At 45.5% G+C, this 18,129-nt stretch overlaps 1 protein-coding gene across 1 annotated transcript; it reads right to left on the bottom strand.

Moving 5' to 3' along the window:
• Window positions 1–860: 860 nt before the first annotated feature.
• Window positions 861–17,657, bottom strand: LOC132403424 (dentin sialophosphoprotein-like). Its single transcript, XM_059986829.1, has 2 exons — window positions 17,545–17,657; window positions 861–3,639 (listed from the first exon to the last, which is right to left on the bottom strand). The coding sequence occupies exons 1-2, from the start codon at window positions 17,655–17,657 to the stop codon at window positions 861–863; spliced, it is 2,892 nt and encodes a 963-aa protein (XP_059842812.1).
• Between the last annotated feature and the right edge of the window lie 472 nt (window positions 17,658–18,129).

The raw sequence follows: 18,129 nt of genomic DNA, 5'->3' as shown, positions 1-18,129 counted from the left end.
GGTGGAACTTAGCAAGACAGGCAGCATCTATGGCAAGGAATAAACAGTTAATGTTTCAGCCTGAGACCCCTCATCTGGACTGGTAAATAGTAAGGATGGAGCCAGAAGCCAGAATGAGAAGGTAGGGGAGGAGAAGGAGTGCCATCTGGTAGGTAATAGCAGAGACCAGGTGAGGTGGAAGATGGTGGGAAGGGGATGAAGTAAGGAGTTGGTAGGTAATAAGTGGAGGAGGTAAAGGCCTGAAGAAAAATAGGAGAGGACAGTCAACGATGGAAGAAAGAGAAAGAGGAGAGTCACCAGAGGGAGGAGGGCTGGTGAGGAGAAGAGGAGGGAAGAGAGAGTAACCAGAATGGTGAATGGAAAAAGAGAAAAGCTGGGATGGGGTAGAAAATCCCAGAAGTTGGTCCTTGATCGATACATGGCTATGGCCTGAGAAGGACATGTCACTGTGGCCCAGGACAGACACATGGCTGTGTCTTCTTCAGTCCTGGCTTCTTCCTCTTTCCTTTCCAATCCTGATGAAGGGTCTCGGTTCAACATATTGTCTGTTTATTCCCCTTCATGGAGCATTGTTGGGAACCTTATGCCTCTATTTCCAGAGAGCTCTTCAGAAGGAGACAGGACAGAGAACTCCTTACAAAAACATTGAAACCAGAGAACTCTCCAGAGGGACCAGTGACAGAGATCTTCCTGCAGACACAGAGGACCCCTCACAAAGCAAATGGTTTCCTACAGAGACACTACAGAACTGATAGAGATTGCTCTATGGAGAAAGAGATCTCTCTTCAAAGAAAGATGGCACCCCAAATACTCATTGAAAGAGATCTCCCTGCAGACACAGAGGGCTCTCTACAGACACACTACAGAACTGACAGAGATCTTCCTGCAGAGAAAGAGATCTCTTCCCAGAGACTGCTGACTGGTGGCTTCCCAGAGTCATGGCTGACTGGTGGCTTCCCAGAGTCACAGTGGACAGAGGGCTTCTCAGAGTCACAGTGGACAGAGGGCTCCCCAGAGTCACGGCTGACAGAGGTCTCCCCAGAGTCACTGCTGACAAATGTCTCCCCAGAATCACAGTGGACAGAGGTCTCCCCCGAGTCACAGTGGACAGAGGTCTTCACAGAGTCACTACTAACAAATGTCTCCCCAGAGTCACTACTGACAAATGTCTCCCCAGAGTCACAGTGGACAGAGGGCTTCCCAGAGTCATGGCTGACAGGTCGCTCATCCGAATCACTGCTGACAAAGGTGTCCCCAGATTCACTGCTGACAAAGGTCTCCCCAGAGTCACTGCTGACAAAGGTCTCCCCAGAGTCACAGTGGACAGAGGGCTTTCCAGAGTCACAGTGGACAGAGGTCTCCCCAGAGTCACAGTGGACAGAGGGCTTCCCAGAATCACAGTGGACAGAGGTCTCCCCAGAGTCACTGCTAACAAAGGTCTCCCCAGAGTCACAGTGGACAGAGGGCTTCCCAGAGTCACAGTGGACAGAGGTCTTCCCAGAGTCACTACTAACAAATGTCTCCCCAGAGTCACTACTGACAAATGTCTCCCCAGAGTCACAGTGGACAGAGGGCTTCCCAGAGTCACGGCTGACAGGTGGCTCATCTGAGTCACTGCTGACAAAGGTCTCCCCAGAGTCACAGTGGACAGAGGGCTTTCCAGAGTCACAGTGGACAGAGGTCTCCCCCGAGTCACAGTGGACAGAGGTCTCCCCAGAGTCACAGTGGACAGAGGGCTTCCCAGAGTCACAGTGGACAGAGGTCTCCCCCGAGTCACAGTGGACAGAGGTCTCCCCAGAGTCACAGTGGACAGAGGGCTTCCCAGAGTCACAGTGGACAGAGGTCTCCCCCGAGTCACAGTGGACAGAGGGCTTCCCAGAGTCACTGCTGACAGAGGTCTCCCCAGAGTCACAGTGGACAGAGGGCTTCCCAGAGTCACAGTGGACAGAGGGCTTCCCAGAGTCACTGCTGACAGAGGTCTCCCCAGAGTCACAGTGGACAGAGGGCTTCCCAGAGTCATGGCTGACAGGTGGCTCATCCGAGTCACTGCGGTCAGAGGTCTCCCCAGAGTCACAGTGGACAAATGTCTCCCCAGAGTCACAGTGGACAGAGGTCTCCCCAGAGTCACTGCTGACAAATGTCTCCCCAGAGTCACAGTGGACAGAGGTCTCCCCAGAGTCACTGCTGACAAATGTCTCCCCAGAGTCACAGTGGACAGAGGGCTTCCCAGAGTCACTGCTGGTAAATGTCTCCCCAGAGTCACGGCTGACAGGTGGCTCCCCAGATTCACTGCTGACAAAGGTCTCCCCAGATTCACTGCTGACAAAGGTCTCCCCAGAGTCACAGTGGACAGAGGGCTTCCCAGAGTCACGGCTGACAGGTGGCTCATCCGAGTCACTGCGGCCAGAGGTCTCCCCAGAGTCGCAGTGGACAGAGGGCTTCCCAGAGTCACAGTGGACAGAGGTCTCCCCCGAGTCACAGTGGACAGAGGTCTCCCCAGAGTCACAGTGGACAGAGGGCTTCCCAGAGTCACAGTGGACAGAGGTCTCCCCCGAGTCACAGTGGACAGAGGGCTTCCCAGAGTCACTGCTGACAGAGGTCTCCCCAGAGTCACAGTGGACAGAGGGCTTCCCAGAGTCACTGCTGACAGAGGTCTCCCCAGAGTCACAGTGGACAAATGTCTCCCCAGAGTCACAGTGGACAGAGGGCTTCCCAGAGTCACTGCTGACAGAGGTCTCCCCAGAGTCACAGTGGACAAATGTCTCCCCAGAGTCACAGTGGACAGAGGGCTTCACAGAGTCACGGCTGACAGGTGGCTCATCCGAGTCACTGCGGCCAGAGGTCTCCCCAGAGTCACAGTGGACAAATGTCTCCCCAGAGTCACAGTGGACAGAGGTCTCCCCAGAGTCACTGCTGACAAATGTCTCCCCAGAGTCACAGTGGACAGAGGTCTCCCCCGAGTCACAGTGGACAAATGTCTCCCCAGAGTCACAGTGGACAGAGGGCTTCCCAGAGTCACTGCTGGTAAATGTCTCCCCAGAGTCACGGCTGACAGGTGGCTCATCCGAGTCACTGCTGACAAAGGTCTCCCCAGATTCACTGCTGACAGAGGGCTTCCCAGAGTCACAGTGGACAGAGGTCTCCCCCGAGTCACAGTGGACAGAGGGCTTCCCAGAGTCACGGCTGACAGGTGGCTCATCCGAGTCACTGCGGCCAGAGGTCTCCCCAGAGTCACAGTGGACAGAGGTCTCCCCAGAGTCACTGCTGACAAATGTCTCCCCAGAGTCACAGTGGACAGAGGTCTCCCCCGAGTCACAGTGGACAGAGGTCTCCGCAGAGTCACAGTGGACACAGGTCTCCCCAGAATCACTACTGACAAATGTCTCCCCAGAGTCACTGCTGACAGAGGTCTCCCCAGAGTCACAGTGGACACAGGTCTCCCCAGAGTCACTGCTGACAAATGTCTCCCCAGAGTCACTGCTGACAGAGGTCTCCCCAGAGTCACAGTGGACACAGGTCTCCCCAGAATCACTACTGACAAATGTCTCCCCAGAGTCACAGTGGACAGAGGTCTCCCCAGAGTCACTGCTGACAGAGGTCTCCCCAGAGTCACAGTGGACACAGGTCTCCCCAGTGAGCCTGCTGACAATGAAGCAGGATGACCGGATTGAAGTCAGAGTAGAATAAAATGGAATATAGGTTTGCTTTTTATCTTTTATTAACCCACCTATTATAGTAGATGGTTTTAACTTTCCACATATTGACTGGGACTCCATAGGACTAGATAGAAATGAGTTTGTCAAAAGTGTTCAGGGAAGTTTCCAACACTGTTTGGCCTGGAAACCAAACAGTATTTTAGAGTCAGTACATAAAATATTTGCACAATGAATTAATTTATTCCTATTAACATTGAATCAATTAAACAGGAAGCACTAAAGCATTCAAGCTGAAAACAAATCCTTGCAGCTCTCTCTGCACTAACACTGATTTGTGCTGTCCTATGTTCTCAAGGAGCTGTGGTTAGTTGCATTACTGGGTAGGAGGAGATAGATAGATTAGTGGCCAAGAAAGCACAACAGCTACTCTATTTCCACAGGAAACTAAAGAAATTCAATATATCCCCATTGCCCCTCATTAATTTTTATAGATGCACCATAGAAAACATCCTATCCCGATGCATAACGGCTTGGGCTAGGGCTAAGGCACCGGAGACCCCTGTTTCCATCCAACGGGTCAGTGTGGACATGGTGGATGGAGGATTACAAATTCCTGGGGATACAAATTGACAATAAACTGGACTGGTCAAAGAACACTGAGGCTGTCTACAAGAAGGGTCAGAGCCGTCTCTATTTCCTGAGGAGACTGAGGTCCTTTAACATCTGCCGGATGATGCTGAGGATGTTCTATGAAGCTGTGGTGGCCAGTGCTATCATGTTTGCTGTTGTGTGCTGGGGCAGCAGGCTGAGTGTAGCAGACACCAACAGAATCAACAAACTCATTCATAAGGCCAGTGATGTTGTGGGGGTGGAACTGGACTCTCTGACGGTGGTGTCTGAAAAGAGGATGCTGTCCAAGTTGCATGCCATCTTGGACAATGACTCCCATCCACTCCATAATGTACTGGTTAGGCACAGGAGTACATTCAGCCAGAGACTCATTCCACCGAGATGTAACACTGGGTGTCATAGGAAGTCACTTCTGCCTGTGGTCATCAAACTTTACAACTCCTCCCTCGGAGTGTCAGACACCCTGAGCCAATAGGCTGGTCCTGGACTTATTTCCACTTGGCATGATTAACTTCTTATTATTTAATTATTTATGGTTTTATATTGCTATATTTCTACACTATTCTTGGTTGGTGCAGCTATAACGAAACTCAATTTCCCTCAGGATCAATAAAGTATGTGTCTGTCTGTCTGTTGAACTGGCAGCTGCTCTGCCACTAACCACAAGGAACTGCAGAGAGTTATACACATAGGTCAGCACATCACAGAAACCAGCCACCCCTCTGTGGACTCTGTCTACACTTCTATCTGCCTTGGTAAAGCAGTTAAAATAATCAAAGACCCTACCCACCCCAGACATTCTGCTTTGTTCTCTGTTCCATCAGGCATATAATACAAAAGCCTGAACGCAAATACAACCAGGCTCAAGAGCAGCTTCTACCCTATGTTATGGAACTATTGAATGGTTTCCTTGTCCTTGTTATGGCCTTGCAACCTATTGACTGCATGTACTGCATTTTTTTCTGTAACTGCAACACTTTAGTATGCTTTCTGTTATTCTTTATCTTTGATTAGATTAAGTGCTGGATACAGTTAGGTCCATCACAGGCAAAACCCTCCCCACTATTGAGCACATTTACAGGGAGTGCTGTCACAAGAAAACAGCATCCATCATACAGGCCATGCTTTCTTCTTACTACCATCGAGTGAGAGAAAGAGAGAGAGAGAGAGAATAGTGACTCATAGGGGAACTGAAGCCCCATCAGGTGCAAAAACAATTGCAGATTGGATGGAGTGAGAAATTTGACTTGGAGGAAAAGTTTAAACTCTAAGAACCATTTATCAGTAATTTATTGCCTGTTGGAAGAGAGTTGATTTAAACTAGAGTTGCAGGGGTATGGGAACCAGGTGCCAGAATAGTTAGTGGAGAGGTTGTGGAGACATTTGTTGTGTAGGACCTCAGATAAAGACAGGAATCAAATGTTGCAAGAAAGATAAGGTTGTTATAGTAGATGGTTTTAACTTTCCACATATTGACTGGGACTCCATAGGACTAGATAGAAATGAGTTTGTCAAAAGTGTTCAGGGAAGTTTCCTTAATCAGTACGTAGAAGTGCCAAGAAGAGAGCGTGCAATACTGGATCTGCTTTTGGGGAATCAGACAAGGCAGGTTACAGAATTTTGTGTAGAAGAACACCTGGCATCTAGTGATGATAGTACCATTAGTTTAAAAGTAAATATGGAAAAAAGATAGGTCTGGTTCACAGATTGAGATTCCAAATTAGAGAAAGGCCAATGTTGATGGCAAGTGTGAACTGGGACAGGCTGCTTTCTGGCAAAGGTATACTTGGTAAGTGGGAGGCTTTCAAAAGTGAAATTTTGAGAGTACAAAGCATATATGTGCTCGTCAGAATAAAAAGTAAAGATAACAAGTGTAGAGAACTTTGTTTGTCAAGAGATATTGAAGCCCTGGTTAACAGAAAAAAGGTGCATAGCAGGTTTAGGCAAGTAGTATCATATGAGGAGCTTATGTGGTATAAGGAATACAAGAGAACACATAAGAAAGAAATCAGGGAAACTAAAAGATGGCATGAGGTTGTTCTAGCAAATAAGGTGAAGGAGAATCCTAAGCAATTCTACTGATATGTTAAGAGCAAAAGGATTGCAAAGGACAAAATTGGTCTTTGGAAGGTCAGAATGGGTATGGAGTCAAAACAGATGGGGAAGATCTTAAGTACATTTTTTGCATTTGTATTTACTCAGGAAACTTATACAGAGTCGATAGAAGTGAGGCAGAGTGGCATCGATTTCATGGACGCTGTACAGATTACAGAGGGTGAGGTGTTTGCTATACTGAGGCAAATCAGGGTGGATATATCCCCGGGGCCTTACAGTGGGTTCCCTCAGACACTACAGGATGTAAGTGCAGAAACTGGCAGGGCCCCAGCAGATATTTAAATCATCCTTAGCAACAAGTCAGCCAGCGGCCTTTTGTGATTTAAGGAATCTCTTCTTCACCAAACATTGCAGGGTGATTTTACTCTCCTATCAGATATGTGATTTTCCTTTTTCTTCAGCACTCTACTTTTGTATGTATTGCCTCCCTTCTCTCTTCATCTCCCTCCCCACCTACCCACCTTCCTTCTCACCTGACTTCACCTATCACCTTTTAGTTTGTAATTCTTCCCCTCCCTAACTTAATTTTTTGACTTTTTCCCCTTTCCTATCTAGTCCTGATGAAGGGTCAGCTCCAAAATATCAGCTCTTTATTCCTCCCTGTAGCTGCTACCTGACCTGCTGAGTTCCTTCAGCATTTTGTCTGTATTGCTCTGATTTTTCACACTAATAGCTGCAAGCTGCATTAACCTCACTGTCACTTTGGCAACTCATTCTGTGTTTATCTCTCAAAACTTTGAGTTCTCCATTAGAGAAAATTTACATAGATTTTGCCAGTACTTGGGGACCTGAGTTATAGGGAAAAATTGAATAGGTTAGGATTTTATTCCCTACAGAGTAGGAGAATAAGAAGAGATTTGATAGAGGTATACAAAATTATGAGGGGTTTGGTTAGGGTAAATGCAAACAGGCTTTTTGCACTGAAGTTGGGTGAGATTAGTACTGGAGGTCATGCATTAAGGGTGAAAGGTAAGGGTGGTGAGAGTGTGGAACGAGCTGTCAGTAGAAATGGTGGATGTAGGTTCTACTTCAACATTGAAGAGAAATTTGGATAAGTACATAGATGGGAGAGTATGGACTGGGTGCAGGTCGATGGGTCTAGGCAAAATGATAGTTCAGCATGGACTAGATGGGCTGAAAGGCCTGTTTCTGTGCTGTAGTTTTCTATGACTCTGTCTATGACTCTATTACCCCTCACTTATTCCCATGCACAGTACGGCACTGTACACAGTGAGTAAGACTCATCTTTCACAATCAACAAAAACATGCTGTGGCATTTCTAATTTTGACTCTATCTTATGCTTCACTGAATGAGAACTATTGTCATTTTACTAATTAATCAAGATAATATTTCTGACAACAACTGAATCTGTAATTGAAACTAAAGAGACATAGAATCATAGCCTACACACAAGGAATTCTGCAGATGCTGGAAACACAGGGCAACAAACACAGAATAATGGAGGAATTCAGCAATTCAGAATCTGTGGAATTCCTCTGGTCTTAGACTCTTCCGCCATAGGAAACATTCTCTCCACGTCCAGTCTATCCAGGCCCTTCAATATTCGATCGGTTTTAATAAGATCTCTACTCACGTTTCTAAACTCCGAATGCAGGCCCAGAGCCATTTGTCACAACCACAGATATGGCAGCACAGCAGATACAGCAATTGTGCTCATGAATATGCACATTTCAGCAAATTATTATTTCATTGTGATAGTAGTTAACTCCATTCTTTTCATTGTAGTGCTTGGTGAGACTTGAGCAAAGCACAGCAACTTTTCACTGCCTGCTTGCGTTTAGCCTTGCCTGAGAAATCGGACTGTTGAGTCAACCAACTCTGAAGGCTAGCGATATTTGTTTTCTATATAGTTATTCCTTTCAGTCGCAGTGCTAGCTGCATTTTCCATTTGAGAGTTTTAGTTAATGGCTCTGTTTGGCCTAGCATTCATTGTTTTCTTTTCCCTCTAAGTCTATTCGCTTTAAAGTCTGTGAACTATTGATCCACTTCAGTGTCTCTCACTCCGCATGACTCCATATCCAAACATCATGACAGCATCAAATACTCCTCATGTGATAAACTTTTTTTGCGTGTCATTTTAGTTAAAAGAAAGCATTTAAAACCATTTCCGAACTGAAGCACAACTTACGTTTTAAAGAGTAGTTGAAATAGCTGTATCAATGTAAACAGGACACTGAGACACAATTGAGTTGCAATCAGGAAATGAAAGAGAGCATGAACAAAATTGCACCATCTAAGCAAAAACCAACCTGGGTAAACAAATTGTGTTACTATTGTGGTAGGGGCTCACATGCATCAGAACAATGCAATTTAAAAATGGAACTTGCAGAAAATGCAAAAAATAAGACACATACAAAGAGAATGTCAGGCAGACAAAAACAAATGAACTGGACAGTGAAGAGAAAAAGATAAAATGTCAAGATGCAGTTGCAAAAATAGCACAAATCTGCAAGCAGTTGATGAAAAATCTGATAATGATGGAAGTGACACAGGACTGGGTAGCCTTGAGATTTGCAAAGTGTGAATTAACGATAGACAAGCAATATAGCTTAAACCAGAAGTGAATGGCAAATTAATTAAAATGGAACTGGATACTGGCTCAGCTGTTTCAGTTATTCCACAAAATGAGTTTGAACAGCATTTCAAAGATATTGAACTGAAGCCTGCAGATATCTAACTAAGAACTTATAGCGGAGAAAAGGTAACTCCTATGGGAATGACATTTGTAACAGTGAAATACAACAACCAACAAGCCTCATTGGACTTGTATGTTGAAAAAACTGGAGTGCCAACATTGTGAGGATGTGATTGGCTGAGACAACTACAACTTGATGGGAGATCATCCACCATTTACCTGGCATGTCCCCCATAACAGAGTCAACTGAAAGTGAATTAAGCAAAGTACTCGATGTCACAGCAGTGTTCTAGGATGCCATTGGAAAACTGCAATGTGAACCCAGGTTCACAGGCTTCGTAAGTGAGACAGAAAACATTGAATACAAATAATCATTATAATCATTTATTTACAATCAGTAAAAGGCTCAACCAAAGACTCAGCTCAGCTTACGGCCTGGAATGTGTTTCCTCGGTGGTTCTTCAGCACTTTGTTATGACCTCAGTGTGAAGCATGCTCTGGGAACAAAAGAAGAGAGCCTGCGACAGGCGCTACTGTTACCTATGAGGCAGAGGGAACCGAAAATCAGTGGCACGGTGCATAAGACAACCAATGAGAAAGAGCGACCCCAATTTTTAAATGGGCCAATCAATGACTGACATGGTAGAAGCAGCTTTCAATCAGCAAATAGGCCAACTACAACGGGACAAGATTGACAATTTTACCCTCAAACTAGTGTGACCCTCATGAACATCTTACTAAGCTATATATAAAACACAAAAGTAAAATCCCAGTCATCAACCCCCAATATACTACAGTAGTCCACCAATTTCCCTGCACCCCGAAATGCCATCACCCTTCCCCGGGTTGTAATAGCCAACGAGCTGGTCCCCCCACTTATTCCTGACTCTCAGATTGCATCAGCCAGGTGAGCAATGTTCTCCGACTCGTCAGGAATGTAGGTAGTAGCATTCTTGACTAATAACAGCACATGTGCCACCTTACTTAGTGAGCAGGTAATCCAAGGCTATTGATATCAGTTACCAGGATAGCCTAGCCGTACCATGCTGGGAAAGGCTATATCATCCAAAATCTTCCTTCCTCTGTAATAGCTCTGTCACTATTCTGACCAGCCTATGTTCATCCAGGGCACTGGATGGTATATGTACAGCACCACATATCCCAAACACCAGCAGCTGGCAGCTGGACCACCCTGTGGAGAGCCATGGGTATGCCCAGGAGCTGCATGTCTAGTAAGTGCCTTTCAATGTCCAGAGAGTGCCCACCTTCACAGCACCATTAAGCATGGACACAGTTGTCCCAGGATACTGTTCCTACTCATACTCACTGTATTTCACTGACTAGTTGGACCTGTGCTTATCATACTACCTGTACCAACATTCCTTCCCTTCTCTGTCAGGTTAGAAAATCACTTTAAGAGTTGGAACCTTCCAGTTAAAGAAATGGTACATAATGAAATACCAGTCCTTAAAACATTTACTCCACCATGAGCTATTAAGGCTCAAGTTCCTTTAAGGCTGTCATCATACTATGGGTCAAGGTTAGCTGGAATATACTCTCTCCTGACATCCCCAAAACAGAATGCCAACACCCAAGGATTTCCCCAAAAGTCTTTTCCCTTGTGATTGAAAGGGATTGGTATTAATGGCATCCCTTCTGCAGTGTAGTTAGGAGTCCTCATAAAAATCTAACAATCTGACTCGTTGGTCAAGTGTGCAAACTCAAACACCATCCTCAGGAATGTATTATAGTATCTCCCACCACAAGTCAGCATCTACCACTTTGCCATTCTGTAATGCAGGGAGATACAAAGTCACTTGCTCCTGATTAGTCACTGGGTATTTAGACAAAAAACACCAAAACAAGAACTTCTAGAACTGTTCCCCAACTGCCTATTCCCTCTGAAATGTGCGTGTCTCATATCAAGAAAAAAGGTGCCGAGATTTCTACATCATTAACCCAGATTTCACATGGCCAGTGTGGAATGTGGGTTTATCCCTAAAACAAATGATGTGGGAAACAAATTTGTAACAGACTAAAACACAGACAAGACAAACCAAAATCCAGGCTTATATTTCTCTTCCTTTTGAGTTTTTGCATGTAACTGCCAAACAGAACAAACCGTTAATTCCAACAGGGAAAGCAATTAAACACACTTTCCAAGGAGCAAAAGGGAAAGAAAAAATCAACTGGGTGGGGCCCGACACATAAGTACATTCACACAGCTACATCAAGGCAAAACCCTCACTCACACACATGCGGCTAACACAAGCTCAGTAACATGTGGCTACACCTCACGCAATATTTTTCCTGCACTCAAACCATTCATACTCAATTCTTCCCTACAGGGAGTGAAACATGAGCACACTAACCAACACCACCCCCCACCAAACATGCTGCCAATGAGGGTCTGCTAGTGTCTTTTGCAAAGCTTCTAGCAAGAGACATAGGGAATTCTGAACAGAACGCAAGGAATCTAGCAGAGGAGAAGAGGATCTCTTATCAGGAAAGGGCCTGAAGACAGATCCTTCTCCCTTAATGACTTTCTGGCAGCACTGCTTCCACATTGCATAGAGAATAGGAGTGGGAACCACATTAACCTGTTCCTTCAGGACCCCAGTTTTGAGCAATGACAAAAATATTTATTTGCAGGTCATGCGGGATCCCCCATTCCCTGCTTAGCCAACTACAAGTATGTGAAAAGCAAGAGGGTAAGATGTAAGAGAATAAGAGCAATCAAGTGTGACAATGGAAAAGTGTGTATGGAACTGGAGGAGGTGGCCGAAGTACTTAATGAATACTTTACTTCAGTATTCACTATGGAAAAGGATCTTGGCAATTGTAGGGATGACTTGCAGCAGATTGAAATGCTTGAGCATATAGACATTGAGAAGGAGGATGTGCTGGAGCTTTCGGAAAGCATCAAGTGGGATAAGTCTCTGGGTCTGGACAATATGTACCCCAGGCTACTGTGGGAGGCAAGGGAGGAGATTGCTGAGCCTCTGGCAATGATCTTTACTTCATCAAAAGGGACAGGAGGATTTTCGAGGATTAGACGGTTGCAGATGTTGTTCCCTTATTCAAGAAAAGGAGTAGAAACAGCCCAGGAAATTATAGAACAGTGAGTCTTACTTCAGTGGTTGGTAAGTTGATGGAAAAGATACTGAAAGGCAGGAATTATGAACATTTGGAGAGGCATAATATGATTAGGAATAGTCAGCAAGGTTTTGTCAAAGACAGGTCATGCCTGACGAGCCTGATTGAATTTTTTGAGGATGTGACTAAACACATTGATGAAGGTAGAGCAGTAGATGTAGTGTATATGGATTTCAGCAAGGCATTTGATAAGGTACCCCATGCAAGGCTTATTGAGAAAGTAAGAAGGCATGGTATCCAAGGGGATCTAGCATTGTGGATCCAGAATTGGCTTGCCCACAGAAGGCAAAGAGTGGTTCTAGACAGGTCATATTTTGCATGGAGGTAGGTGACCAGTGGTGTGCCTCAGGGATCTGTTCTGGGACCCCTTCTCTTCGTGATTTTTATAATGACCTGGTCGAGGAAGTGGAGGGATGGGTTAGTAAATTTGCTGATGACACAAAGGTTGGGAGTGTTGTGGATAGTGTGGAGAGCTGTCAGAGGTTACAGCGGGACATCAATACGATGCAAAACTGGGTTTGAGATGTGGCAGATGGAGTTCAACCCAGATAAGCGTGAGGTGGCTCATTTTGGTAGGTCAAATATGATGGCAGAGTATAGTATTAATGGTAGGACTCTTGGCAGTGTTGAGGATCAGAGGGATCTTTGGGTCTGAGTCTATAGGACACTCAAAGCTGCTGCGCAGGTTGACTCTGTGGTTAAGAAGGCATACAATCTATTGGCCGTCATCAATCGTGGAATTGATTTTAAGAGCCGAGGTGTAATGTTGGAGCTATATAGGACCCTGGTTTTATAGGACCTCACTTGAAGTACTATGCTCAATTCTGGTCACATCAGTACATGAAAACTGTAGAAACTATAGAAAGGGTGTAGAAAAGAATTACAAGGATGTTGCCTGGATTGTGGAGCATGCCTGATGAGAAAAGGTTGAGTGAACTCGTCCTTTTCTCCTTGGAGTGGTGGAGAATGAGGGGTGACCTTATAGAGGTGTATAAGATGATGGGAGGCATTGATCGGTGTGGATAGTCAGAACCTTTTTCCCAGGCTGAAACGGCTAACACAAGAGGGCACAGTTTTAAAATGCTTGGAAATAGGTGCAGAGGAGATGTCAGGGGTATGTTTTTTAAACGGTGATTGGTGGATGCATGGAATGGGCTGCTGGTGATGGTGCTGAAGGCGGATACAACAGGGTCTTTTAAGAGAGCCCTGGATAGGTACGTGGAGCTTAGAAAAATAGAGGGCTATGGGTAACCTAGGTAATTTCTAAAGAAAGTAAATGTTTGGCACAGCATTTTGGGCTGAAGATCCTGTATTGTGCTGTAGGTTTTCTATGTTTCTATGTAACTTCCGTACCTGGTCATGCGCACCTTCTTCTACATACTCCAAGTCCTGCAACAACTGAATGACTGAGCTTACAGGACGGCTGACTGCTGGTCCTATTAAAGACAGCAGTATTCCTTTTTAATGGGAGCCCACTGCCATAACTAGATGCCCTATCATGGCAGAGGGTAGTTCAACATCTTCTGGCCGGCTATCACTATTGCTATATAATCCTGGAATAAGAGCACACTGCCTCCCTCTACTGTGCTCCATTCCACCCGGGCTTTGAATCCCATTCAAAAAATGGTATAAATGGTTCAAATGGTTCTGCTTATTGTCAGAGTATGTATATAGTACACAACCTGAAATACTTGCCTTCACAGGCATCCACGAGAAAGAACCCTAAAAGAATGAATGACTGAAAAATGTTAGAACACCAAAACCCCCTCTCCCTCTCCCCTGCACAAGCAAGAGTGCATCAACATCCCCTCCCCAATCACCTGTATCAACAAAAAGCACCAGAGCCCACCACCCACCAAGCAACAGTAAAGTACCCATAGAGATCTTCAATCAAGAAAAACTATTGTTTACCCAACAGTTCGACATGCTACAGGCTCTCTCCCTCTCTCTCTCTTACTCACTAAAAAGAGGGGGACCGGCAGTCACTGTTATGATATTAGAGTCTGCCAAGGTTGCTTTTCCATACATCCACTGCAGCAAAATCCTAACGTTCCACCTCCTGTGATGCCTCTATCAGCAATATCGGCCTGATATCAGTCATCCACAGGGCCATGCAGGGCTGCAAGGGCTTCCAAGACACGCTTGAAAAATGTCTGAAAATGATCAGCCAATGAGCTCCAGGAATGGGAACTCATCTGCCTTAAAAATACGCAACTCAAGTATCACGTGTAGACCAGGACCTCACTATAACCCCAACCATCTTGAAAAGGAAATAAGAGACATTAAAGAGAGGAATTAAGCTGTTTTTCGCACATGAGTTTGAAGAGGCACCATCTTAACTTGTTAGGGGATATGCAAGCAGGCTTTTTCCACTGAGGTTGGGTGAGACAACAAATAGAGGTCATAGCTTAATGGTGAAAAGTGAAAAGTTTAAGGGGAACATGAGGGGAAACTTCTTCACTCATAGGGTTGTGAAAGTGTGGAATGAGTTGCCTGCACAAGTGATTCATGTGAGCTTGATTTCAGTGTTTAAGAGAAGTTTGTCTAGGTACATGGATATTAAGGGCTATTGTCCTGGTGCAGGTTGTTGGGAGTAATCAATGAAAATAATTTTAGCATGGATTAGATGGGCCAAAAGGCCTGTTTCTGTGCTGTACTTCTCCATGACACTATCACTCTAAAGAGAGAAGGGTACCTGAGCCTGACCATCTCTGCTACTCCATACTGTAATGATGCATTATGCTCAGGGGAAGCAAGCAGTATCCTTAAGGCCTTATTGATCGTGTATTGGGATATTAGGCTCCCTAAAGCCCCCACCTCTCTATTAGACAGACTTATTCCCACATCAACCCCCCTCATCCTATATCATTTCCAAGATGGTGGCGCACTGCTGCTTGCAGTGGCTGCTCCGGAGCTGATTACCTGTTATTTGTGAAGTGGGGTGTCGTGCGCAATCATAATCGATTGAAAACGGATGTGGGAACATGGAGGAACATCGGGAAATCTCCAGGAAGACCTTCTTCATTGCTGCTGCTGCTGGGAGGTCCGGGACTCTGCTGAGAAGAACAGCCCCCCAGTCCTCGTGGTCGCTTTGCCGATGGCCGTTGGTGGGGCCGTCTTAATACGCTTGGCAGAGGATGGTGCTCGGAGAAGCTCGGAGGTTCGACGGACTCGGAGTTCACTACGGTCAGGTCGCTTTCGGTGTGTGCTGTGTCTGCGAGGCTGAGTTAAACGGTGCCGTGGAAGACCATAGCGGGGGTATTCCCTTCTGCTGCTGGCATGGGATGGCTAGTCTGTCAGGACCCTGGGGACTTGTGGAAACTGTGTGATGATTTCTTTTGAACTTGCAGTCCTTTAACATCTTTGGACTATTTTTACTGTGCCCATGGTCTGTTTTTTTATCAATTATGCTATTGCTTGCACTGTTGTAACTACATGGTTTTGTGCAGGTCTTGTAGCTTTAGTTTTTGGTCTTGTTTGTCTGGTGGATTTGGAGCTCCTTTCCGGGGAACACACTGGTAGCGTGATATTAATACGCAGCAGCCTCTCCGGACTCTGGATTGGGGATTGCCAAACATTATGTAGATTTTCTGGTGCAGTCTGTTTTGTCATGTGCTTTTGTGATATCATTCTGGAGGAACGTTGTCTCTTTTTTTTAACTGCATTGCATTTGTGGTTTCTAAATGACAATAAACTGAATCTGAATCTGAATCCTCAATAATAACGTGGCCAGAGATTCTCCAGGCTGTACCTATCCTCTAATCTCATCAATTCCTTCACTGACAACTCCCTGATCTCTATTGTCTTAAAGGAGCACACTGTACCATTCCCCACACATCTCAGATCCTCCTCCTCCTCTCCCTCCTGAGAGAAAGAAGCTGTGGGCCGATGCCCCCCACCCCCATGGTGGGTAGGTACTATATGATCACTGGCCTGGGCTGTACTGTTTTGGGTATGCAGGGGAGAGGGGAATCATTTCAAATATGAATCCTAAGAGACCACTCTACCCTTTCTTCTCTGTTTTCACCATCCAGTCAAAGATCCCCATCTAGGACATATATACAGAAAGATGGCAGAAAAGGGCCAGTAACATCATGAAGGATCCTATTCACCATGCTCATGCATTGTTTATCCCACTCCCATCAGGGAGGAGCCTACATAATATGCCAGGACAACCAGACTTAAAACAGTTACATTCCCCAAGCAGTAAGGCTGATCAACACTTCCACCCATTAACCCACCCTTCCACCTCCACTTTATCATTTCTGTCATTCCTCTAATATACAGACACTCCTGTATCTAGCATCACTTTTTGTACATACAATCGACCTCTGTATAGAAGCTATCTTAAGTATTTATAGTTTTTGTGTTTTATTTATTATTATGTTCTTTATCTTATTGTGTTTCTTGTGCTGCCTCGGATTCAGAGTAACATTTGCCTTTACACTTGTGTACTGAAAAAGACATTAAACCATCTTGATTTTGAATAATCACGTAATAAGGACAGGATTGCCTGCTTGAAATGATATTGGGTTGAGTATTGGCCAATGCTCTGTGAATAATTTACAAACTCTTCTTCAGAATACGGTTTTTAAAATTCACCTGGCTAACCACCTGGCATATTTAAAGCAAATATTAATAGGTACTGTATGTAATTGGTGTCAAAGGTTGTAGGGAGAAGGCAGGACAATGGGGTTGAAAGATTCTGATTCAGATTTATTTATCACATGTACATGGAAACATGCAGTGAAATGCATTGCTTGTGCTAACAATCAACACAATCTAACGATGTGCTGGGAGCAGCCTGCCAGTGTTGCCACACATTCTAGCACCAACATAGCATATCTATAATGTCCAACACAACTATTGTACAATGTAATGTTTAACACAGAACAAGTTTTTGTTGTGGTAGTCCTTTGGATTCGAAGAAGACACGCTGTTGTGCAGTTCATCTGTGAACATGGAGGTGGCTCTGCGGTCCCAGTCTGGAAACGCAGAGTCTAGCACAATGGGGGCACTGGAAGTCTGTTGTTGTAATAATTGTGGCTGCTGTTCTGTGATGCCGCTGACGGTTTTCCATCAGTTTTTGGCAGCGCCTGTCTTCAAAACTGGTGTAGGCTTCATAGCACAGGGCTTGCCAGCGGGTTCTATCAGCAGCCGCAGCTTCTAGTTCCCTTGGCTGGATGTCACAGTAGTGTAGGGTTTCCTCCACAGTGTCTTTGTAGCGCTTGCGTGGACAACCTTGAGGTCTCTTTCCAGTCTCCAGTTCACCCTACAGCAGCTGGCGAGGCATATGGTGGTCGTCCATTCTGATGATGTGTCCAACCCACCGCATCTGGGCTCTGATGATCAGGGACTCAATGCTAGTAGACTCCACGCGATCCAACAGGTTGGAGACACAGTCTTGCCAATGAATGTCGAGGATGGAGCGGAGGGCAGACATGTGAAGTTTCTCCAGTTGTTTGATGTGTCATCAGTACAGAGTCCAGGTCTCACATCCATATAGGAGAGAAGGGATGACCACAGCTCTGTAGACTTCCAGCTTTGTGGAGACACGGATGTTGTGTTGATTGAGCACTCTGGTACGCAGCCTTCCCAGAGCCTGGCTGGTCTTTCTGATACTGGAGTCAATTTCTTTGTCCAAAGACCCATCATTCGAGATGATGCTTCCCAAGTATTTGAAGCTATTTACATTTGTCAGCTGGGCGTTGTTAACAGTGGTTTTTGGTTCTATGGGGCTAGTGGTTGGCATGGGCTGGTGGAGTACTTCAGTGTTGTTCAGGCTGATAGTCAGGCCAAAGGGCATAGCAGCATCTGAGAATTTGTTCAGCATCAACTGTAGATCACTGTCTTTGCGCCAGGAGCACACAGTCATCAGCAAAGAGGGTTTCGTGAATGACTGTATGGAGGCACTT

Source organism: Hypanus sabinus, chromosome 13 (assembly GCF_030144855.1).
Source record: "Hypanus sabinus isolate sHypSab1 chromosome 13, sHypSab1.hap1, whole genome shotgun sequence".
Lineage (NCBI taxonomy): Eukaryota > Metazoa > Chordata > Chondrichthyes > Myliobatiformes > Dasyatidae > Hypanus > Hypanus sabinus.
The sequence above is the reverse complement of the archived record's forward strand: the minus strand, read 5'-3'. Positions and strand labels throughout refer to the sequence as shown.

Bases quoted from the DNA above. Each gene is read 5' to 3' on its own strand.
- LOC132403424 (XM_059986829.1), bottom strand. From the start codon at position 17,657: ATGTCTGCCCTCCGCTCCATCCTCGACATTCATTGGCAAGACTGTGTC. The intron at 3,640-17,544 runs GTGGGTTGGACA...CATTGTCAGCAG, and splicing joins ATCATCAGAGCCCAGATGCG to GCTCACTGGGGAGACCTGTG.